A 25,551-nucleotide genomic window follows, 5' to 3' on the forward strand; every position below is an offset into this window, starting at 1 on the left:
TTCTTTACCAATAGCAATTTTAGACCAAATCACACTTCCCCGTTATCCTTTTTGAACTTCCTTAAGCACACTATTCCTCAATATATATACTTTAAAATAAAAAAACCCAAACTTTTAATTGCTTATAGACTCTCTTCCCCACCCCCTAAAAATGTGGTAGTGGTCTGCTTTTTTTTTTTTTTTAATTTTTTTTCTTTTCCCATATAAATATCTTCTAAGAAACACATGGCCAACAAAAATTCACCAGCAGGATATTTGTTATTAGTGCCAGGTATGTGAACTAAATTTCTGACTGAGTTAGAAACCTATTTTCTTTGACAGTTAGCTTAAAGTTCAGTGTTTCCACCAAAAGAAGACAGGACAATATTGACTGTATCAGAACTGAAATTACAGTACTTCATAACACTCTTATCCTTCTGATGGGAAACAGACCCATTTCTCAACCAGAAAATGCCAGGAGGATGCAGGACAGGAGTGCAATCAAGGGTCCCACTGGATTTGCCATTGTGGCCATAGCTATGGAGAGACAAACGCGGTTCACCTTCCCTCAGAAGTGGTGCTCAGCAGGTACAAATGACACCCCTCCACTGACACACATTTTGGTCTCAGCCCTAAGTGCTGGGTTTTGTACAGGTAATGCCTTCATCATTTTCAAATTACTTGTCCGAAAAATTCAGGCTTTCATATTCCTGTGTAAGAACTCACAACTCCCAAGTAGGAAGAACTGGCAAAAAATCTGGGCAAAAGATGAGCTCAGCTTTGGAAGTGTATCAGATCAGTTTTGGTCTTGGCATCAGATTCTGAAAATGAACTACTGAAAACATGCAGTGAGCTCTCCTAAGGCCTCACTGCCACCATGGCCTGATTCATGCAGGCACAGGTTGGGTTCTGGCTGATCTCAGAGCTCTGCTCCTGCTGCAGATCTCAAAGAATGCCTATTCCAGTGTTAGCAAGAGGGCAGAGTCCACTTGCTGTAGTCACCTCTGTACAGAGGTTTGAAGATATTTGTTTTCATTTTCAATCAAGAATTGAAGATTGCTTCCCATGTCCAAGACTGTTGTGTTTTGGGCTTGGGTAGCACATGGACCCTTCCAGGCAGCTACCACTTTTGGCTGTAACCAGTACTGACTCTGAGTGGCATACATTTATTTTTGGAGACTTTTATATAGCAGAAGTTTCCAGACTTATTGGATAATATCAGCTGTGTCACCTATTTCACCTAGACCCCATTTTAGGTTCTGTTGAGTACCTCATTTAAAAAAAAGTGGTGGTCCCATTCTTAAAACATATCATAAAAAGCATTTATGCATGTACTTAGCATTCCATTTAAATAATCATATAGATAATTTCTCTTATAAAATGACTTTAGCAGCAAGGCATTTGGTCTTAGAATATAATTATATTCTTCCATGGAAGTGCTTCTATTTCTGCCCAATAGTCATGAATAAGGAAATGAATTAGCCTCTTAAAACCCAAAGGACTAAATGCAATTAGTACTTCAACAATCAACAGTAAATTCAGGAAATGAAAAGTAAAGCATTAACTGCAAATGTGGGTTTTATGATGGTCTTCAAAATGTCAATGTCCTATGCAAATGATTCTTTTAAATGTCTTGCAGGTTGCTGATTACTGCCACAACCTTACCATGATTCAACACTACTTTATTTCTACAAGTCCTTGACAATAAGAGGACAGACAGGATTATTGATCAGATTGGCATCTTAGTAAGGAATGCTCACCATGGATCCCTGGTGGTGTGGAGTAACTCACTTGCCTAAGGGATCAGTGGAGCAGCCACAGGGATGACTAAGCACTACCTTTCAACACAGTGCTCTACTACACAAACTCGCTCAGGGACCACAAGGGTGTGGCTGTCCCTCTGTTATTCCGCGCGTTGCTGCTGCCGGAATCCTGAGCTCCACCAGGAATACTGCTGGGCCGCAGAGCAGCTGGCCTTCCCTTCAGCTGCCTCTGACTTTTCATCACAGGAGTTGTAGGAGTGGTAGATTCCCAACACCACAGCAAAAATGACTATTGCAGCCACCACAAGCCACACCACGTTCCAGTGTTTACACAGTTTGGGGTACAGGATATATAAATAATTAACGATGACTTCAAGTCTGCTGTAAAATGAAAAGAAAATTATTATATATTAATCAAATACAATATTTTCATCTTGAGCTTTTCAGTTTGGAAGATGCCATAGGTGGCACCATCTTTTTTCCTTAGACAAACATCTTGTCAAAGAAGAATCAAACTGTAGAGTTCTTTTACGGAGACCTGAACACTCAGATATTTCAACTCCAGCTATTCCATATGAGTAATACTTGTGAGACAGCTGGGGACTGTAAACTTGACTCCTATTTTACCCACCTGTCAGCTGGCAAGTCTCAGAGCTTGGTACCAAGCAAAATCCTGCACTGTTCATACCTTGATCAACTAAATTAAACATTGGAATATGTGGTAAACATTTCATTCCAAGAGTGTCATGACTAATGAGATGGTTGCTCTCTGAAGGCGGCTGAAATCTCAAACCAACAGATGTTTATAGCTGTAATGGTTATGGAATGGAAAGGAATTCTTCTGGATTAGGCAAGGATCCCTGCCTTAACCTGGGATTGGACATATTACTGGCTTTGGCCAGCATTTAATGCCTCTGTAATGTACAGACAGAGAGCACTGGGTGCAGATGGATGCAGTGTCTCTCCAGTGACAGGAATGACACCCAGCACCAGTTCGTGCTCCTGAATTACAAACTTTATAAGGCAGTACATATACACAGAGGGATACATTTTGGCATCTAAGGAACTTTTATGGACCATTCTTTTACCTCAAATCAGAACCAAACCCCAGCAAGATGAAGCATCTCGATGTAAACATACAGCTTTAACTGAAATATCAAAATCAAAAGTTTTGTGTTTTGCAACTATCTTGTGTTAGAATATTATTTTCTGTGGAAATACTGTTATTTTAATATGCTTCCCCAGGAGAAAAACATGGCAAAAGGACAGGATAAAACACTTGCTTGGGTACCACAAGTAGAAAAAAGTGGCTTCTCTTGTATGGACATATTACACCACTGTCTCACCTGCTTTTCAGGTTTTTTATCTCATCTTCATTTTCACTTTCTTCATGTTCCTCATGACTTTGTTTGGGTGTCTCTTCATCGTCTTCCTTCAGTTCCTGAAGTTCTTTGGCCTTCTTCAAGGCTTCCTGATATCTTTATCAGATAAAACATTTCTTTCTTAGCATAGGATGTATAAGCATGATCTTATTTAATGAAAAATTAGCTTTATGTTTTGTTACATGTAATAAAGCACAAGTAGAAGTGTTGCAGCACCTGAATAAGAGTAAAAATTAGCTGAAGGCCATGAGTAAGGCACACAGACAGCCACTCTTCCTGAACAGAGGATTGTATTAGAGCTGATAACAAATTTATCACTTTGAACAAAAAAGGAAATTGTTCTCCACAGAGAACAATTTCTGTCTATTGTAAAGGAGCCAATAAACATTTCTCTATAGCTCTTCATCACTTTGAATATCCTCTAGATACCTCTTTTTTCCTGGAGAATAAATGCAATTCAGTGCTAAAGTCAGATGGCATACTGGATTCTGCAGGAGAGGATCAAAATTTGTCTCACTCTTCACATAATGCAAAATTCTTTGCTCGACATTCAGAAACAGATCCCAAAGTTCTTAATTGCCCCAAAACATGCTCTGTGAAGTATTTTGTGAGATCAGCAACATAACTACTGTATTTAAAATTAAATTTTTAAATCCTATGTCCTCATCTGGTAGCACATATTTACAGGTTTAGTTCACAACAGGTATTCTCACCCCTTGTTATATGCTTCCTCTTCTATCTTGGCTTTAGTTTCAGGACTGATCTCTTCCAACCCACTCTGTGTCAGCACAGACACAGGAGGAGTTGAGGTTTCACAGTCAGGTTCTCCATTTGACTTCCCACTGCCAAGACAAAAGAAGCAGACAGATAGAAAATAACATCAGGGAAATGTGTTGTATTTGGAGTATGCTGCAGTTTTGTGAGTCATGATTTGTCTTTTTTAATGTACATTGGAGAAATGAAATGTCTCTCAAAAGAAAAAACTGGAACACAAGAAAAATATTTGTTTCAGGATGTTGTGATTTAAGAACAGTAATTATTATGTTTCTAAGGTAAGAAAACTATCATTTTTATTCTTCTTTAAAAAAGAAAAGAACCTTTCTTACCTGGCTCATCCATGACATTTACTTGCTATTCATGAAAACATTTCCCTCAACTTTCTAAAACTCATCTTAGAAATTGTAACCTGCCACATAAGAGGAACATAACAGAAGTAATGTCAAATACCAATTCAACAAAACATTGGTTTTGTTTGCCTTTTATTTATTCTCCTGTGCTGACTTTCCAGAACTTTCCTCAAGTAAATTTTGGAGCATTTAGCCTGAAGATAAGTTGGTTTATATTGCTGTCTTCCTGCAGTGATCTTCCTGCAGTGATCTCCATTTATCTGGGACAGAAAGTTTAAGTGATTGAAACATGGCAGATCTATCAAAGTCAAGGTTTAATGAGCTCAACAATGGATCCCATTTCAACTTCTGGAATCTCATCCTTTTCACAGGCCTTGTTTTCCTGGCACTAAAATAGTTCAATCTGATAGACACAATCTGTGGGCAATGGATTTTCTCTCAAGTCATATTAACAATAAACATTATTTTCACTTGGACTTTAAACAAACCATGAGTATAAGCTGGAAGTGCTTAAACACACAAAACTCTCCTGGTCTGGGTAATTCTACACCACTAGACCAGCTGGCCCATGCACACACACTTAGGCTCAAACTTGAATTTCAAGTTCTGCCTCTGTTACTTGGTAACATGATTTGTTTTCCTAGGTGTGAAATATTGATAAGGTTTTTTTGGTTGTTGTATTTTCTCACAGAAATTCTGTGCAGTTTCAAAAGTGGTCTAGATCTTGCAGAGTTCTTTTGAATAGTAGCAGCCAGTGCTGTGGTTTCCCATTTTTGTTTTCTCAGTTGTTGCATACTTACATTCTTAGTGAAGCACAAGGTAAAACAAGGACATAAGATAAATTTTGTCCTGCCTCAGCACTAATCTAAAATACATGAAATTCAATATTTTGTAGTCATGTACACGTTGAAAGCTTTTAATTTGCATGTTTAAAGCATTCTAATGACTAGTAGGAATATCACAGTATTTCAAAATATGATTCTTTAAATGATAATTTAGTATTATCATTTAATAGTTACTGAGATGACCTAGACAAAACTCACTTTTCTAGAAGTGCTGGCAGAGCAGGAGTAGATGTTAGGCTGCTCCTTCCATTACTGGGTGATTCAGACTGTAAGTAAAGCATAGCAATAAATGTTACATTCATCAATCAGTTAACATTCATGACTAAATAATTTAATACCAATTAAAATTTATTAATTAATTTCAAATGAGTGTTCAATAAAATAACAAAGGCAGTGTGCTGCTCAGGTTTCCTTCCCATATTCATAAGCACAGTATCTTTAATGTGGTGCTTCCACATTGCTCCAATTAACCAGAGCAAACAATGGACTTGCACACTAAGAATTTTCTCTGACATTTCCTTCTACCCTGTTTATTTTTCCCCAGAAAATGTTCTCCTTCATATATTGATCACTGAACATTAAAATTATTCTCTTGCTCCTCTCCTATTATCCTAAGAAGATGCATTTATTAGCTGAGTTTTTAATGGGAAATTTTAAATAAAAATAATTCATAATAAACCACGGCAAAAAAACAATTGACTCTGAGTACATAATAAATAAATTGCAGAAACAGATGCTTTTCTTACAAGTAAAATAGATAAAAAGATTTAGCTTCTCAGCAAACCCCTCATTTAAATAACCCTATATTTTAACAGAAAACTCCATAACTTTAATTGTCCCATCTTAGGCTCATCTCTGAACAGTGAGCATGTCTTGCAGGTTTTCTCCAAAGCATTTGTATGGATTTATTACGTTCAGATTAGAGTTTCATTTAATTTATTAAAGTTTAACAAAAAAAAAAATTCAATATAGAGGCTGATGGCTCCAGTGATCCCAGATCATCACAGAACCTCTAAATTGCTACCAGGTACATTTCTGTACATTAATTACATTTATTGCTGTTCAGTGGATTTTTGGCAATGAAGAACAGCTGTCCAGCTGTGTTCTGTGGTTTCTGCTTGAAATTTCTCTTCTACAGTGTACAGCTATTTTCATTATTTCTTTCCTGTGTGTTAATTTAGATTAAAAGGTAAATTGCCTCACCAATGTCCAGTGCCTGTGGATCAGCAGCCTGCCCTATTCAGCTCTTCCCAGAGGGAATAATTCATGGAGGTAGACTGCAATATCCCCTTACACAATATGAATTACCTCTGTCCACCCCCTTCAGGATGGAGTCAAAACAAGTTAAATCAATGAAAAAGCTTTCATTCTACAGTAAGTATGGCTTACCCCTATGCAAAAATAGTTTAGACAAAAAGTGGTAACTTTAAAATGTGGGTTTTACTTACCAGGGATGGCATAGTAGGTATAGGTGAAGCTGTTGGTGACTGACCAGGAATGTTCAAGGAGTTAAATTTAGGAACAACAGCAACACTGACTCTCCTTCGAGGCATATTCTGGAAGAAACAACAATTATTTTTTCTACCATACAACAAGACAGAATGAAGAACAATTCTGTGGGTTAATTTGTGGGGCAAAGATGTAGGTCAGTGTCTCCTTTGGGAAAAGGAGAGTTGGGAGCAAAAGTAAAATAAAAGGTCATGGTTTTTCCCAGAAATTCATCTTGTACTGCCTGGTATGGCAAGTGCTTAATGTGGAATGAGGTGTGACACAGAGATGCTGATGCTTTTCCCTCCATGCTGAAAGCCCAGTTTAAATCACCCAACAGAAATGTTCTGAGTTTATATTGTCAGCTCTTATCATAGGCCTTTATCTTTGATAAGCAGATGCATAATGATACTGGGGAAAGTGCCAGTGTCAGTGACTGGAAATAATGAAGTTACACATAAAACTCTTATCTTTCTATGTACCTATTATGGTATACTGTACCCAGTATGATATATTAATTACATGTAAACATTAATTATATGTTAGATAGCATCATGCAACACTGCTTATCTTTCCCAAAGACCATAAAAATTCTCTTATGCCAAACACATGCTAATTGCAACAATATATTCTAGCTCAAGTACAGATTATGTAACTTTTTGCTGTCATTTGGTAAGTAGCCAAATGATCAATCCTATAAAATCTATGTAAAATCTATGCTTCCAGCTAAGTAAAAACATCAAAACACTTATTGTATCTAACAGGTTTGTTTTAGTACATATCCAAACACTTCTAAGATTCTGCTCTTTAGACAACTTTACAGGAGAGAAGTGAACAGAGCTTTAGTGAATACTTAGGAGTCACTCCATTATTCTGGTTCTAGACAAAACCAACCATACCTATTAATTAATGACAGTTTCATTTAATGTACTCCTGAAAAAATACTTTGGGAAGTCTGCAGCCATGGTAGGAAGTCCATTCTAGTGTTTGGCTTCTTTTTTGTCTCCTCTCTATTATTTGGACTCATCCCTGTTAAATTTAGTCTTTTTTTTGAGACCTCTGCTTCAACCTATGGAGTTCTCATTCTGAAATCTCATCTTGCCCTCTGCATACTCTGTGTTGTAATTCTTTATACCCAACAATCAGAGGTGGCAGGAACAAACTAAACCTAAAGAACTACAATCCTACCAAATAAAAATATGAAAATAAACAGTAGAGTGAGTATAATGCACCTGGTCACCAAATTTCATAATGGTCATACTGGGACTCATGCCTCCCAAATCACTGGTTGCTTTAGCAAGCTTTGTGATAGAGTTGATCTCCAACACTTGGAAGTTTTACAGAAATAAAACACTAGAGTTTCACATCAGGCACTGCCATTATTGCACAAAGCCATACTAACTCATGTATCCAAAACTGCAAAGCACATGCAATAAATTGCATAAACAATATTGAGAATTTAGCAGTACTGTTTGACCACAGCCTAAAGAACTGAGTATAGACAAAGAACTGAGTATATAGACAAAGAAATTTCACTTCATAAAATGTTGGTTTTCTTTATATTGCAGAAATACCTTTCCAACAGTGAGAGACATGGATCTAGATGAACGAGGAACCCCATCTTCTGCACAGAAACAAAGATAAAGAACAGTCTTAGACTATGTGAGTATCTCTAAACAATATTAATAGAGCCCTTGCTTATATTTCAAAATCAGATACAGTATATTTATACGAGGTCTGTAAGTGACCATGTATTTATTGTCATACAGTATTGTCATACAGCTTCTCAATTGTCTTGTCTTCTCAATTACACCTGCACAAGAAATTTGAAATAATTGCAAATAACCAAATCAGTACTATTTTCACTGAATCAGGCAAAAATCCCACTACTGGCCTCCATATACAAGTTATTGCAAAGGAAAATCCTCATATTTCAGTTTCCAGCAAAGGAAAGAAGAGGTTGTAAAAAGAAAAGTGTTTTTAATAATGAAATTTTGCCTTCATCTGGACCTAAAAGGTAGTTGCATTAAAATTGTGCAGAGTAGATGAATTTGCAAGAGGCCATGAGAAAATATTATTGAATGTCATAAGAATTTGGTAAGTGATAGTGATTTCAAATTACTATAGCATTAAGTATGGCTCATATGAAACATCTTATTTCTGTAACTTTTGAAAATCTACTCCTGTAGATCAGAACTTCCTGAACAGGTTCCACTATATTTTAAATCATTAATAGTACCAACATCTCTCTGAATTAGAGCAAGACAAATCCCCAAATTTTTATTTTTCTTTACCAGATGCACCATAGGTTCTGCTAGAATTCTGATTGGCAAGTTTCTTGAACTCCATTAGTTCAGCATGATCCTTTTCATATGTCCTTTTCAGATTTTCCACATACTGCATCATTACTTCTGTTGCCTTTGACATACGCTTCTCCTAAGGAAGAAAAGAGGGAAATATCCAGGTAACCTCTACACATCTCCAACAAATCATTTGCCTCCATATGTATGCTCCATGTCAGGGCTAAATCTGGAGCTGTTGTTCTTAAGGAAATATTGGTGCCTCCACGACTGAAAATTCCTAAGATAGAAGAAAATGCCAATTCATATGCATTTTAAAGAATATAATAGCTGATGTTGTCATATATTCATAGGCACACAGGCAGGGTATATCTGATAACTTATGTGTTATAACACATTTGTTTTAAACTCTCAAAGGTCTTAGTCACTGGCATCAATCTGGTTACTTTAGAGGGCAGAGGGAACATTCTTAAATCTGGGTGGGTATTGATGTGTTGTTACTTATACTCATTCTGTTCTCATACTCTTTGTAATTGACTGAGCTATTGCCAAAGGCAGGTGACTGAATAAGATGAGATTTTTGACCCAGATAAGTTTTCTTTTTTTTTCTTAATATTTTTATTATGTGCTGCACTGATTTGAAATTAGTTTCTTGTGATGCAGCTGTCGTTCTGAATAAAATATATGTATGGAGAGAGTCCCTGCAAGATCTATGTATTAGATAAAGACAGCCGAGAGCTGTGACAGCCTGAGAGCTGGGACTATACGTGTATTGTAATTGTATAATTGTTAAAAGAAAAAGGGGGAAATATGGAGAGAGTCCCTGTAAGATCTATGTATTAGATAAGTGGGTCCTAGTTACTCCAAACGAGCTACAGCTGCGAAGTCCTCAGTTGGGCAGCAGCTGTAGCTTGTGAAGGTAACTGGAATAAAAATGGGTGGGTCAAGAGCCCAGGAGGAGCCACTGAGAAGACATGAAGAACTGTGCCACAGAGAAGAACTGCTTGGTAGAAAACCAGCGAAACAACAGTATGGGACTTGAGAAATGTGAAATAACAACAAGATATATGTTATAAAACAAAAACATATATGTTTCTGTTGTACAGACAATAAATAGCTTAATGGACAATCTTCTGTTGGAATTCTATTTCCAGGCTGTAGGGATGTGTTACCTGACACTACAACTGTAAGAATCCGTGTCTGGACAGGTTGTAGATGTCCAATTCGGCTAGCTCATGCAATACAACATACAACAGATGTCTTTAATGTCTTTAATCTGTCCAAATGGCAAATAAAACATAACCTCTAGCCCAGGCTGGCAAAGAGAGCACCTGTGGATCCAGGAGAGAGTTAAACACCGGGATGCCCTCACCTGGCGAACAGCTCCGACCATCTCGGCGCGGCTGGAGAGCCGGGCAGCCAAACGCCGCAGCACCATGATGTCCTCCAGGAGCCTCTGGTACGCTTCCCTGTGCTCATAGTGGTGCCACAGGTGAGCTGAAGACTGAAGCAAAAATACAGCAGCTCTATCAGCATGGTTTTAGTTCAAATGGAATGGCCAGAGCCTCAAAATGGGGTAGAAATGTCCAGGCAGAACTCCTCATGGAGAGATTAGCCCCAGAGGGGTGCCAGCACTGCTGCCACACCCAGCTCACAGTGCTGCTGGCTGCCCTGGTGCTTGACTGCAAACTGCAGGAACACAGTTTGAGCAGTTAGAGAGGCCTCAGCACATTTGTGATACTTCCCTTCTGAAATCTATAGTGAAACCTGCTCTGCCACCTGTAAACTCTACAAATGCCAAGTTCATTTCAACTAGCACTTAAAAGTGATTGCTGAGGGACAGAGGACATTTTCATTTTCTGGGCACAAGTATTTAAAGGCCACGTGTGTTCTTTCAGTTCCATGATACTTATTTGAAAATAAGACAGACAGTCTTCAGAATTGCAATGCTACCTTGATAATAAATTACAACCAAACTATGACTGCAAGAACAAAGAAATAAGGCAATATATGTTTAGGAAAAATCATGCACAGAATTTCAGAGTTTCCTTTTCTTTCTTGACAACTGTAAACTCCTTATTTTCTCCAAAACTTTGGAAATTCATGTGAATCAGCTTTTTCTTGAAATTAGGTTTCTGAATAACACATCAATTATCACAAGATTGATTTAAAAAATCAAAAAGACTGGTAAAACTGTCACTGGGCCGTAAATTATGTGCCAGTCCTACAGAAATGAAGATAACCTCTCAATGAGATTGGAACAAATCTAGGTCTAGCATGACAGAGATTTTACAGAAGCCATCACTGCTTTTAATTGCTTCTTAGTTTATTCCATTGTCCAGAACAAAAGCTTTTATAGGGAAGGCAGTTTCCACTTTGTTATAAATCATGTAAGAAAGCTTATAAAAGCCAGACTGTAGCGTGTGAACTGCTCAAAGGAAGAAAATCCTAATCACATTTGTCCCACGCTAGCAACATGAACCTTGGTGCCTAATTAGAGATTCTTGACAGAAATCCATGGCAAATCTAGCAGACTTGTTTCAGTCTGAAAACCCTGAGATTTAATAGGCTGTTTCTGCTTGCTCTTTACACAGGGAACAGAAGGAAGAGCAGCAAAATATTCTACACCTTTTTTTTTACAGAAACAATAATTTGAAAATGGAGATTTGGAATTCCAGATGAAAAGATGTGACCACAAGCTTTCTTTAATTGTATATTTTTTTACCTGATGATATTCTTGATAAAGTAAATGGGAGAATCATATGTTCTCCTCACTATTCTCATAAGAATGGCAGCACCTCCCTGCAATAATGCAGGCTGGGCCTAAGGCTATTTCATTTATCAGCCTGGTGTGTAACCATCCCTCCCTTTGCACACAAAGACACGCACAGCACTTCAGTTGACACACTGTAGCAAATTTTTTGTTTTCCAGTTAGAAAACCTAGAGAAAGCTGGCAGGAAGGACTGAAACTACTGCTGTAAAGGAACACCAGAGACAGCTGGAATGAAAGTGTACTTAGGCCTAGAACCTGAGCCTGAGATTGTACCTATTCCCTAAGTATTCCTTGCTGTTTCCTTTCACACAGCGTGCCTTCTAGTATCTGCAGTTAAGAGGCCTTTCAAGTTACAGATCTCAGGATTCAAGTTTCAAATTATTTTGGCAACTTTTATATCTGGACACTTCAAATTTACTGGTAAAGAAAGTCTTGCTCAGGAGAGCATGGATCAGTGCTCCAACTGCAGTTCTGGATGCTCTTAGCTATGTCACAGGTTTATTTCAAGAACTGAACAGCAAATTCCTAGTATTTATTCCTGAAATCTGCTAGACCAGGGAAGCATGCCCTAGGATTTCCAGCAATGCTGGCCCACTGGCAGAATATGCCCTCACTCAGAGTAGTAGGCAGCTCATGGCAAGAAGTCTGAGCAGCAGAAAATGAAGTTTTGGGGCTGAATTCACAAGTCAAACACATTTGTGATGTTTCTGCACTTTCAAGTATAGTTCAGGAAAAGAACTCCCACAGTTTCCTTACCGTAATGGCTGCTTTAAAGTTTTCCAGTTCCTTCTCAGCATTCTCTTCAGTAAGATTTCTCTCTCTCTCTGCCTGTTGAATTCTAGATTCCAATGTATAACTATCATTTCTAAAGGCCAAGGAGAGTTGTACAAATACATTCTGTTTGGATTTAAAAAAGGCATTTTCCAATAAGTCTCACAGTAATATAATTTTCAATAACAAATTATGAATAAGGTATATGTTTAACTAACTTTGCCGCTTAAATAAGTATTGCAACAGAAAATGGAAAGTATTTTAAAATTTGTTTTCTTTGAAAAATCACTTCTATTTATTTCCACTGAAACAGGAATAATAAATGTGTTGCTGCCTCTTTTCCTGAATGTTTTTCTGGGAGCTCTGTAGGGCAGAGCCAAAATGAAGGAAGCAGCCTACCAGAAGCACCAGAATCACAATGGATCTGTTTTCTAGCTGGACTTCCTCCAAGGGTCCCCAAGGTTTTTAAACAGATAGTCTGTGCAGAGGAAGTCCAGGGATGAGCTCACCATGAGCATTGTTTTATCCAAGGGATAAACACCTACCCCTGGAAGCATTAACATTTTTATTCTCTTGCACCCTGCTTTTAAAGATTATTTCTGTCTTTACCAGAGTTTACTAACTTCTTAGGATTAACACTTTGCAAAGTACAAGGCACCAACAGTTCCAGTAGATTGCAGTGTTGTAAAAAAATTTCTTTTTCTTGACTGGTATGTGATTTAAAATTAAAAAAAAAAAAAGCTACAAGCTAAAGAGAGACCTGCAAACAAAATTATTGGCTTGAACTGAGAAAGCAAAAATTATGTAAACTAACAGCAGGATATTATTTAAAAATGCCCTAAAGCTAATAAAAATGCAATTTAAATTGCTGAGTTCTGGTCTTATTTAATCTCAATTTTTTTTTTTACTACTTTAGAATATTAAAACTATTTCCAAAGTGAATTAATATTTTATTGTGAACAACACAAACAAATGTTTTTCTGACTCCTACTCTGTTGTTTTACAATTTCTATTGCTCATATTTCACAAAATTGTTATCTTGATGTAGTTCAATGTGTTTTGCTATTGGTGTTTTTTTTAATGAGAAATATACTTTGGGGAAAAAAAATCACCCCATTACCTCATTCTAATAACTACACTTCAACTTAAAATAATCACTTAAAATTGGAACATGTCTAAAATAATAGCATACTTACCTCAACTTCTTTTTCAGTGAGTGGTGGGGAGCTAGAAATAAAAGTAAAAAATTTCACATTTTAATGAGATTTTTTTTCTCTAAAAACAAAGCTATTGTAATACTTAATTGAACAACAAAATTATGTTTGAGTTTCCAGAGTTTTCCACTACTTTTCTGTATTGATTACAATCAAGCAATGGTCTCTCAGAAGTTCTTCACCTCATACATTCATTTATAAATAATAATGTATATAACAATTCCTTCACTATAAATGTTAAATATTTATTTCACCTGCACAGAGAATCCTTATTGACAGCTCAGAAAACTGAAGGCTCTGGTGGTTTTGGAACATAACCATGTGGCTGAATGGAGGAATCATTTTTGGCTGAATAAGTCTGGGATTGTTTTAACGTTTCAGAAAGTCCAAATCAGTGAATTCACAAGTGAGTCCTTCAACCACATTTGCAAAATAAACTCAGTTTCTCTAAAAAATTGTCAACTGAAGAAAAACTGCATAACTTTTACATGCCCAAATTCTACCATTGGAAAGCATCATCTGGCCTGATAATTTCCATGGGGGTGAGAAATAATATTTTCAATATGAGTACATATCTGCAGCACCAGTCCTGGAAACCAGGAGTGGAAAAATCTGTATGAAAATCTACTTGTAGCATGCAATTAAGGTTTAAGGCTTCCTATGTAGAACTCTCAAACTAATTTTAAAAGTTGGCCAGTTACTGGAAACTGGTGCATTCCCCAGGATTTTTCAGTAAATCTGTGTTGCACATTTTAAGATGCAATAATTTATCTCCCTATGAATGAATGGAGAGAAATTGGCTGGAGACCATTAGTGTGCCTTCTCCTGGATGAAGTGTTTCCACTTCTAATGAGCTTTTACCTTCCTGGAAGGGATTTGTGCACTCTCAGTTTTCGCAGCAACACATCAGGAATGCTGGGCATGACATCAGAGCTGCTCTTTGTCTCTTCCTCTTCAGTGGGGGAAGGCAGAGGTGAAGGGCCTAAAGACATTTTCAGATTAAAACAAATTATGTTACTTGAAAAGTCACACATTCTTTTCTGGAATATTTTAGCTGAGATTTTGTAATAGAATACTGTCATTTTCTAAGGCTTTAAATGCCACCTGCCAAGATGAAGTGTAGTGTAATGTACCATACTGCAGATTTTGTACCCCATTTATTGTTATAAATTACATCAGGTACCTGTTTGCACTGTATTGTTGAAACAGGATATAAAGGTTATACTTACATTCTCTGATTCTGTCACTTTCATAAGGACCAAGACATGGCTAACACGTCTTTAAAATTCTTGTTACTTAGCTTCTGTATTTTAATTTTATTTAATTTCACATATATTAGTTCCCTCATCTCCTTCTGTCTTACCAGAATTTCATGAAGGACTCTCCTCTAGGAAAGGCAGATTCCCCAGCCTGAATCCCAGACTTGGGAAGGAATCTTTGAACAGTTGTCCTGTTCATAAGTTTAACAGAAGGATTCTTAGACTTGCCATGTAATTAGTTGGTAAATCTGGAGAGCATTAACATGAAAGATGGAACGGAAGGAGAGATTCTTTCCAGCTACATTTTAGTTTTGTGCATTTCCTTTATATTAAAAAAATTCCAGTATTTACTTAAAAACAGTCACATGTATCCCCATAAAATCCAGCCTGACACCAGAATTAATCCATTCCACTTAGCTAGTGTAGATGCAGAGTTGTGTTTACTCAGAAGGTGACAGTAACTTGCCATTGATAAAAACCATGATGGAGACAGTACATTGGATTCATAACAGTAATAATGAAGTATCTGACTATTTCCTATTGTTTAAGCAAAATTACCACTCCAGTTGAGAAGGTGGCTTCTCTGACAATGTAAGGAAGTAGGTCTCCCTAACAAATTAACTAAGAATTTGACCTCATGCTTGTTTTCCCCACTGAGGACAAGAAGTTGACCCTTAAAGTGCTGGCTACCATTTAGAAAACTTACTGGACTAGAAAAAGCTTCTGACACTCATGAGATCCATGTTGAGAAGCTGGATAAAAGAATCTTATCTTATTCACAATGTTTTCCTCGAGATTTCCAAACCTGCCAAAATTACATAGCAGGCTGGTAAAATAGCAACTATTTTATAGTTTAAAACAGAGCCTGCTAAATAATTTCTGGGAAATTATACATTAACAGAGTGACAGAAATAATATCATCATATCTAATAATTCAAAGATATAACCACTAAATATAGAGGACAGGGAGCCTTTTTCATCTTTATTCATTCACACTGAAAATGAGTCCATTTCCAGACATAACATGAAATGTATCTCAACCATCTCTGAGTATAACAGGAACTTTAAGGCTCATGAGCTAGTCCCAGTGCAAATGTATGAATTAGCAAAATTGTATTACTTTATTAAAATAAATTGAAATTGTGTTTGGATTAAATCCTGGACAATCAGTTTCAGCTCCTTTCATAGTAACCACCTTAATTTCAGTTAATGTCACGCTGAACAAGTTCTGAATTAACTATTTCCAAACTAATACATAGTTTTGGTTTAAATATTTTAGGTTGATATATTTGGTTTTTATATTTAACTAAGCACTACTGCTATGTAATTCTTCCACGTGTTGAATTATTCTCTGGTTCATATCTTTGCTCTTTATTCTGAATCTTTTTAGATGCAGCTACAGGCATCAAATCTTTTTTGCTTGTTTTAGATTGGAGAAAACATTTGGTCAGAGTTCTTTTTCCTCTTTTATGTAGAGTTTTAAGCCTTTTCCTTAAAGAAGACTTTTCCTTTATTTTTCCTTAAAAATCACAGAAATTTAGATTTAAAAAATCCCACTTATTGTACAGCATATCTTTCCAATCCTTCAAACCTTTATGACTCTTTTCTGGCCTTACATTTTCTCATTGACATTAAATGGAAATGTGGATGAGAAGTGAAAATGCCATTTCAATACTTGCCAAACATATACTAAAATAATAATAAAAAAAGGACTAAAGCATCCCATATCTTATTTATATTCCCAGGGATCATATTCACCCTTATGAACATAATATCTTGCAGAACTTACATCCATTTAATCCACCACTGCTGAAATGTTTTTACAGAAAGTTACTGAAACTTTAGCTCTACAGCTATTAGCTACAAGCCAGACTCCATTCCACATGTGCATCTTTTCCCTTGGTTATGATAATACCTACAGTATCTTCTTGGTTCAAATCACCAGGAAAATGAGGTCCTTTCCATTATTGGTCTCTCTTGTTCATCATTTATTACTCTTCTTCATGACTGCTTCAACTACTTGTGCAATTGAAGATTTTAAGACTTTTTCTCCTCACCTCCACATAATAGTCAGTTATAAAAATCAGTATATAACAAACATTCTATCCAGTTTTATGATACTGCACCTTTTTCCTGTTCCGCTGCTTCACTAAGTTCAGGAAGTTTAAGTCCAACTAAATTTTGATTTCTCATCAAAATATGCTCCTGTGAAGAGAAACAATAATATTTCTAAGTAACTGAGCTGAACTACAGATCTCAATTTAAATATCCCTGCCACACATAAATAAAACTCTTACTTTAGTTAATAAACATAATAGAGATATTTGCATTACATTACAGTCAGATGCTACATACCAGGATACTCATAAATTCACACACACTCTAGAATATTACATATTTCAAATTCCATACAGGCATTATTTAGGAAAATTCCTGGTCATGCAAACAGAGATTTGTGAAATGTGCCCCTTATTCAAGTAGATATGTAGAGTTCTGGTAAGTGACAGCTTCAGTACCTGACAATAAAAAAGTAATTTTGATATAGTCACAGTAATAACTAAGTATCCCAGATAACAGAAGAAATTCAGAAAATCCTACATGTGAGACTTTGACTTTATTAAGACCAGAACTTGGGATGCTTCATTGTTACTGTGTTCTACCTCTATTCCTTACAGATAGGGAAAAATGCACTCTCAAGGATTAAACCTTGTTGTCTTATTTCTCCTTTTATCATCGTCTCATTTTCTTTCATATTCTCACATATTTAAGTTCACAAATACCTGTTTTTGTTTATGAGCAGACAATTCCCACTGGAGACAGAGCTCAAATCTTGCCTAACTGGAATTATAGATCACGTTGCAAAAATTTTTTTATTCTCTTATTTGTGCTTATCAGTTTCTAGGTCATTCAAAATGATAGAATTAAAGAATTATAGAATGACTTGGGTTGAAAGGGACCTTAAAGATCATGTGGTTACAAAGCCCCTGCCACGGGCAGAGAAAGCTTCACCAGCCCAGGCTGCTCCAAGCCCCATCCAGCCTGGCCTTGGACCCTGCCAGGGATCCAGGGGCAGCCACAGCTGCTCTGGGCACCCTGGGCCAGGGCCTCACAACCCTCACAGGGAAGAATTACTCCTGGAATTATATGGGGCCCTATAATCAAAACTTCCAGTACATACACACTAAGAATGTGTGTGTTATATCAATAGGAAAAGTGTGAATAATGAAGCTGCCATTCCCAAACAATACAATGGGAATGAATTAACCAAAGTTCAGAACTGATGTCCTCACTTGTCAGCCTTATATTAATCTTAAAATATTAACTACTGGGGGTTAAGGAAAATATCCTTATTAGGCTGTTCAGGAAAGTACCTGCTGCCTCTTTTTTTTTTCTTTCGAAAGTCATTATTAGCAATAGAGACGTGTTCACTGCTTTCTTTAGGTGATTTATAATTTCAGGAAGTTTCTGCTTTTTTCCCTAGGATTTAATTATTTACAATTTGGGAATTTATTTAACAACTCATTTAGAAGCTGACATATTTTCAGCAGGTTATGATTAGGAACTGTAAATCTGGACATGCTCTATCTGCCCTTGCTGTCAGAGATGCCCAGTTCTACAGGTCTGAACACTTTGAGACATTTTCTGAGACAGTTCAATAATGAACCAATCATTTCAAACCCATTTCCTGTCCTCTGAGATCTTCAAATATAAACATGCAAGAGCACATGCATATGTATACCTTGAAGTACCACAGTGCACTTGATGCATACCTGAGGAGAACTAAGAAATAGAGTAATTCCATGGAATTTACTTACGGGTTACAATTTAGTAAAGAAGAGTTGCAAAGAGAAAACATGATACAATTTTGTGTTGTTTATGCTGAAACAGTTTCCCATTTTATCACTGTCTGTTTCTTGCAGTGATAAAAATAATTCTAAACAAGTTAAAAGTTTAGTAGGGTATGAAAATGCCTTTTTAAAACAGGATACAGCTGATGACAGGACTTACCTCTCTGAGCTTTGTCAGCTTCTGCATTCGAACTGGCTGAACTTGGATTTGAAGGTCTTTGAATGCTTTTAACTGATTGCTGGATTTATTACCAAGAAAGCTTTTATCTTCCTCAGAAGGTAATTTTAAAGGGTTTTTCTCTTTCTGTCCAGGCTCCAAGCTATCCCATGACACAGCCCGTAATAGAGGGGGACGCAGTCCACACAGTTTAAATTCTGGTTTAAATGGAACTTTATGGTCCCTCATTTCTGGAACAGGAATTTTTAGCTTTGAGTCCATATTTCCTATTCCTGGTCCTGGTAGATGGGTTCTTAAAGGAACATCACTTTCTTTCCCTTTCTTGAGGAATGATTTTCCAAGTTCATTTTCACAAACATTCATGCAAGTATTAAGAGACATTCTGCCACCATCACCAGCTGAAGGGGAGAATTTAGGTAAAGTATCCATATGTTTACATGGATCAAAGTTTTCCTTTTGGTCTGAGAGCTTCTCTTTGCAGTTTTCAAAGCTAGCAGAACGAGGAACCAACCTTCCCTGAGAAATCTTTCTTTGATCATTCTGCCTTCGATCAATTAATCCTTTTGCAGCATTCTGAAAGTACAGGGACCCACATGAAACAGAGAATCAAATCCAGATTCCACTTTTCCCCTGCCCAAGGACAGATTTTCATTGTAAAAAGCCATTTCCTTTTCAGTGACATTTGCTTTTGAATATGTGCTGTTGACAAAAGAAATCATTTTTAAAAGGCACTTAAAGGATATTGACTTTGGAATCTCCTCTCTGAACTTTTGAGTTAACCTCTCCCATTCCAGATTCCATTACATCAATCCTCCTAAAGCCAAGCTCCTCAGCATGCTAATGTCATGGAAAGTCTAAATCACTGACATACACCAAAATGGCTATAGCAGATATTTAAAGTTATTTAGTATATTGATTCTAATTGAGCTAGAGCAGGGTGCATGATAGGGTAAAAAGATCAAATGGTAAGCCCATTGTCCTTTACCTCTTTTGCAGGTGCTTCATCATTTCTTGAAGTATTGTAATTTTCTTTTCACCCAGTGAACAATCTTTCAGTATTTTTAGTCCCATCAGTAAGTCATATGTGTACTAAGACAAACCAGCACAATCTGTTCAGCTCTCAATGTGAAACACTTACCTCTGCAGTTTGCCTGTCATCCTCTTTCACAATTCTGTTATTCTAGCAAAAAAAATTGAAAAAACTGCTTACAAGGTTCTGTTTCACACCTATGCTACAAACATTAGATATAGCTATTAACAGCTGAACTTTGAATCTCATCATTTTTACATTGCTTATTGTATTTATTTATGGAATAACTTCAGGGATTAGCTTTTTCATAGATTAGGGTTATATTGCATCTTTTTCTATTTTCTACACTTAATAAATCTTCATGATCTTTCAGGTCTTGTTACTTCATAGATTTCTGTCTTCAGACTAAATATTTATTTGTCCCTTGATGTACAGAGAAAGTACCAGTAATCCAATTTTGGCATATAAAATGGTTTTCCAAATATACAATTTTTATCAGGGACTAAAAGGAAAGCAAATTATAATAATAATCAGATTATTGCACAGACTATTCAGCTCTTACCTGCCCTGGAGATACTGACTCAATACTAGTGGCTGTGCATGCATCAGATCCTGAAAGATAGACATGTAATTAGGGCATATCCTGATATTTTGCTCAAAAGTTTTACTAATATAGCATTACCAAATCCATATGTGCACAGTTTCCAATAATACATGAAGGACAAAAATTCAAATGTCAAAAATACTATTAAAACAGGAAAAAAATAATCAAACACATAGCAAGTGAAACATCATTAAAGCTTCTCAAAACTCTGTATTGACAAAATTTAGAAAATAGAACATGTGACCTTGCAACACCACAGCAATAAAAATATAATAAAAATATGTATATTTAAAAATCTATTTTGTATGCATTCAGAGCTTTATCATATTCAGGACAGGATGCTTAAATCTACTCTTCTCAAGAAATACTAAACAAATGCTTTTTTGGTGAGCTTTTACAAGTTAAAGTTTGAGCCTGCAAATGATTGGATTTGATGATCTTAGAGGTCTTTTTCTCCCTTAATGATCATTTTACCTGATGGAAGTGGGAGAGAGAGAACTGGTCTGAGATGCTATGAGTGAACTTTAGGACTAAGAGTAGGGGTAACTGCTTCATTAGAACAAAGGCATAAACAAAATGAAAAGGTGATTTTACTTTCTAGGCTTGTACCTTCTGTATTTTTAGAATTCAAATGAGATTAAAGCTTCAACATCATAGTCATGTGTTTGTCTAGAACCTGATAAGTCATTTTAATTGCCAGGTTGTACTTGGCAATTAGGAGTTTAGAGCATGTTTCATGTCTTATACTTGTCAAAAATTGATTAATTTCTATTGATACAGGGAATCCTTGCTCTCTTCAGTTTTCTGATACTGTAAGCACTGAGGGGAGACAGCACAAGACAAGATTCATGAGGAATTTAGGATAAAAAAGAGGTGATCTATAGCTGTGGGGTTTTTTTCCTCCAGAGAGTTTGAGATGGCATTTCAAAGCAAAATGAAAGTCCTATTTCATGGTAAAATGGCATTTTGTTCCAGTTTTAAAACACTTCAAATAAAAGGAAAAGTAATTTCAAATGACATTCTAGAACAAAACAGTTTATTCTGCTGTTTTTAAAGGAGGATCTGGTCCATTTACCTTAGTTTATGTCTATGTTCAGAATAAGAGGCAGTGTAATTGTGTCTGGAGGGGATGTTTTTCCCAGGATGGTTTCTAGTCACTAGAATTTCATTTAAACAACAATTTGTGAGCATTTTTCACTTTTCAATAGAAATATTTCATGCCTTGTTACACTGTTTGCAGTGCAACTTTACACCATTTTACCCAGACACATCTGGGTACATGGATGGGGCATTTCTGTTTTTGTGCAACCTTGTGGAGGACATGAGGGATATTCTGACCTTCACATTAACCAAGAGTATGGCAACAGCAGCAATGTATAGATTACAGGAGATGTTTGCCTTTAGAGAGGTTTGAAGGAGAATATGAAATCTGGTTTTCAGGATCTGCCCCTACCTGTGGGTGACTCTGAGAGGCTGCTTCTTGACTTCCTGCCTCTGCGTGTTAGGAACCTCTCACTCACTTTCTTTGCTTCTTCTAACAATTCAAGGTTCTTCTTTTTGTCTTCCTCTGATATTTTAACATCTGGTAGTGGATCATTCACCAGATCAATCACATGACCACTATTGTCTGTGTAGAAAATGTTAGAATTAGAGCCGGACCTTGCATTTCCAGGTATATTGTGGCATGTAAGAGCAACAAGTTCAAAGCAAGCCTGTAAATTTATACCTATAAATTTAGCTTTGAGCTTGCATAGAACAAAAAATTGTCTGCTCATTTCTGTCCTGGGTTGACTATATGATGCTTTTATCCCAAATCATCTCATTCTGTTTATGTTGAATAATAATAAGTTTTGTACCTTTAAGAGTGTTACAGAGAGTGAAGAGGGAGAGAGAAGAAGCGTGCAGTTTGTTTTCAGACACTGCACTCACACCTCCACATTCCTGCTCCTGACTGTGTTGTCTGCGGACAGACAGCGGGGCAGAGAGCTCTTCTTTTGCTTTTAGTTAGTGTTAGCTAGCTGAGGCAAAGAAGTTCCCTGGACTGTTTTTTTTCCCTTTTCTTTGGACCTCTTGGAACTGCTCTGGACTGAACACCCAGGAGAGCACCGGCAGCTGCAGCTGTGGCCCACCAGGCCAGGCCCGGCCTGCGACAATTCCAGCACCGAGAGACTGATCAGAGACTGATCAGAGACTGAGTGAGCTGCTGCTTGAACCCGGGGTTTTCTCAGTTTGTCATCTCTTTTAGAGTGGCAAGGGGTCTCATTGTTTTGATACTGTTTTGGTCTTATTGTTTAACAAACAGGGTTTTTTTCCACCTTTCTCCAAGGAGGTATTTTTTTTTTCCCCAGACCAGTTGAGGGGAGGGGCCGATTGGATCTGCTTTTCCCACCGGAGCTCCTTTGGGGGGATTCTTCCCTAAATTTGCTCTAAACCTGGACAATTTCTTATGTTGTTACAATCTCAAGCTTAGAGCAAGTCCTCAAAACCACAGGTAATCTACTAAGATTAATTCACTGTGATCAAAAATTCTCTGCATATGTGAAACTGGCTTTTCCAGCTGTGTCTCCAATGCAGTTTTTCTCATTTCTAAATAAAAGTGCCATTAGATCCATCTCCACTTACAGTAATGGCATTTCTGTTGCAGACTGAGCTTCTTCATGGAGTTTTCATGTTCAGTTTTTCATGGTTAAGAACCCACAAACTCAGCCAGCAAAGATTTATGCACATTGTTCTAACAATTAATTTAACACTTCATTAATCTGTGGCATTTAAATTGGTTGAAAACACTAAAGTTTGAGCACCAATTTTTACACTTCTCCAGCCTATGATGCAGCAAAGAAAGCAGGCAGTTCTCAGAAAGGTCCTTTCTGTGTGAGTCAGTTTAAATGGCTTTTATGAACATCTAAAGAACAGCTTGGGTGAGGGGGAGGAAAGTCATCAGGTAATATGAGAAAAATATTTTAAAATTTGACAAGAGCCATTACAGAACCATCTGTTTTCAGAAAAGCTAAGGATTTAAGCAAGCAGCAAAAACTCAAGAGTTTTTTGTTGTTTCACTATTGGTTTTTGATTGATTTTTTGAGGGGGAGAGAGAAGTCCTTTGGCTTTAATTTCCTTAAATTTAGTTCAATTTCAAGGATGTCAAAAACCATACTTACAGATTGAATATTCTAAAGCAATCTATTTTCAGAGAAATATCTGTTTTGGTTTAAACTCAAATTTGTGTGTTGGAAGTTTGAGAGACAAGACCTCCCATGACACTTTCCCTGTGCCTACAAAAGAGAAGCTCAAGTGTACCAAAACCAGTATTTTGTATTCTACAAGAAATAAAGCATTTATATGTTGAGCTTTCTAAAGATGTTAAGCTAATGCACCAATTAACAATTTCTGAAAGTAACAATGTGTGCATTTCCCTAAATTGGTCTGCATGCAGTCCACTTACAAACTCATGATCACAATTCAACATCCCAGCAGCATTCCCTGTGCATGCATTACACAGTGTGCACAGAGAAAAAAAATTGTGGTCAATACAGTCAGACTCTCTATACAGGTTTTCATTGCATGCCATATTTTCTGAGAATACATCCTAGCTGAAATGAATAATCACTTCTTACCAACAGAAGTCAGTGAACTTGTTGAATTCCTGGTGGCACGGTTAGAATGTCTCCTATGGGGACTCCGAGGCCTAGGGAGAAAAGTGAACACAAAAAAAAAATGGAGTATGGCACCAAAAAGAGGTCCTAATTACCTATTAAAAATTAATATTAAAATTAAAGCCCTTAGATTTAAAAATTAAGACAAAAAGCATTTATTGCAGTTCCTCTCACCTCCAAACAACTGGAAAATGGAGGAGATTGTGGAAAGAAGGAAAATTGCAGAAATTGATCTAACAAAGAAGTTCTAAAATTTGCTATTAATCTCATTCACTGTGAACCTGATTTCTTAGGAAAAAACCTGTACATTTCTGTAGATTATTACCATCACTTCAAAATAATGTAAGAATGGCATATAGGAAAAAACCCCCACAAACCCAAAAAAACCCCAAAAAATCCCCACCAAAAAAACCCCACCAACAAAAACCCCCAAAAGACTTAGTATTTCTGAATTTTTATTGCTTCTTAAACTAAATTTTATGGCTAAAATAATTCCTTAGGCTCCTACATTGACTCCCACAGAATCTTTTTAAACTGCAAACCAAGTAAAAGTCTCAAAAAATGGCAGAAGTGTAAATATCAATCCTGCAAATAATTCTGCTTTTGAAGGGCTGCAGATAAATTCTGATTCTAAACTAATCTTGAGGTTTGGAGAAGCACACTTTTTAAAATACAAACAAATTATAGATTTACAAAATATATTTTTGATATGTTTTTTCCTCATATTTTAAGTTTAGTGGCAGGTCAATAAAATTAAAAAGCCCAGGTCAGGAAATATGCTTCATCAGAGTAAATATAATAACTGGAAACTGAATTGAAGTTTTCAACTTCAAACAAGATTACTACTGCTATTCAATGACTTACTTTCACATATGCTTAACCTCAAGGTGGTATTCTTGTCCCATCTATGTGAACAGGCCCAAAACTGCTTCAAATCCATTGTATCACAGTGGTCAAACTAGATATTTAAGTTGTCCAGCTCAGTGAGTGGGGTTGTCAGGCTCAGTGTTCTGTGTTACTCTTCTCTTTTAGTCTCGGTTATATTCCTGTTCCTCCACCCTGCATCCCAAACACCATTCTCAAAATGCAAAGGCAATATGACCAACTCACAGAGACACAGCATTAATATTTTCACATAACATACATTTTAGAGCAATGTTTTAGAAACACAGCCCCTGAAATTTATGGATGGATTGCTAATGTATTATACAGTACCTGTTAACCAGATTTTTATCAATTTCTACATCTGGAATGACAGCATTCTCCGGAAGAACAATAGAAGGTGTGCTGCATGTTGTCCCTTCAACAGTTGTGTCCTGAATGGTGTATGACAAAT

At 36.7% G+C, this 25,551-nt stretch overlaps 1 protein-coding gene across 9 annotated transcripts in view; it reads right to left on the reverse strand.

The window, feature by feature from the left end:
* Window positions 1–112: 112 nt before the first annotated feature.
* IRAG1 (inositol 1,4,5-triphosphate receptor associated 1) overlaps window positions 113–25,551 on the reverse strand; it is a 73,966-nt gene continuing 48,527 nt past the window's right edge. For 8 of the 9 annotated variants that reach the window (XM_026797735.2, XM_074543443.1, XM_026797734.2 and 5 more), the window contains 18 exons: window positions 25,431–25,531; window positions 24,177–24,247; window positions 22,016–22,189; window positions 20,521–20,570; window positions 20,067–20,108; window positions 18,911–19,501; window positions 17,029–17,107; window positions 14,505–14,625; window positions 13,626–13,656; window positions 12,415–12,555; window positions 10,257–10,388; window positions 8,879–9,020; window positions 8,159–8,208; window positions 6,545–6,652; window positions 5,295–5,362; window positions 3,838–3,966; window positions 3,089–3,220; window positions 113–2,123 (listed from right to left, as the gene is read on the reverse strand). In XM_026797735.2, coding sequence (XP_026653536.2) covers window positions 1,883–2,123; window positions 3,089–3,220; window positions 3,838–3,966; window positions 5,295–5,362; window positions 6,545–6,652; window positions 8,159–8,208; window positions 8,879–9,020; window positions 10,257–10,388; window positions 12,415–12,555; window positions 13,626–13,656; window positions 14,505–14,625; window positions 17,029–17,107; window positions 18,911–19,501; window positions 20,067–20,108; window positions 20,521–20,570; window positions 22,016–22,189; window positions 24,177–24,247; window positions 25,431–25,531 — 2,403 coding nt within the window. In that variant the 3' untranslated portion in view covers window positions 113–1,882. The remainder of the gene's footprint in view (window positions 2,124–3,088; window positions 3,221–3,837; window positions 3,967–5,294; window positions 5,363–6,544; window positions 6,653–8,158; window positions 8,209–8,878; window positions 9,021–10,256; window positions 10,389–12,414; window positions 12,556–13,625; window positions 13,657–14,504; window positions 14,626–17,028; window positions 17,108–18,910; window positions 19,502–20,066; window positions 20,109–20,520; window positions 20,571–22,015; window positions 22,190–24,176; window positions 24,248–25,430; window positions 25,532–25,551) is intronic. The other variant, XM_074543445.1, reaches the window with a different exon arrangement.

The sequence above is a fragment of the Zonotrichia albicollis genome, chromosome 6, assembly GCF_047830755.1.
Source record: "Zonotrichia albicollis isolate bZonAlb1 chromosome 6, bZonAlb1.hap1, whole genome shotgun sequence".
Classification (NCBI taxonomy): domain Eukaryota; kingdom Metazoa; phylum Chordata; class Aves; order Passeriformes; family Passerellidae; genus Zonotrichia; species Zonotrichia albicollis.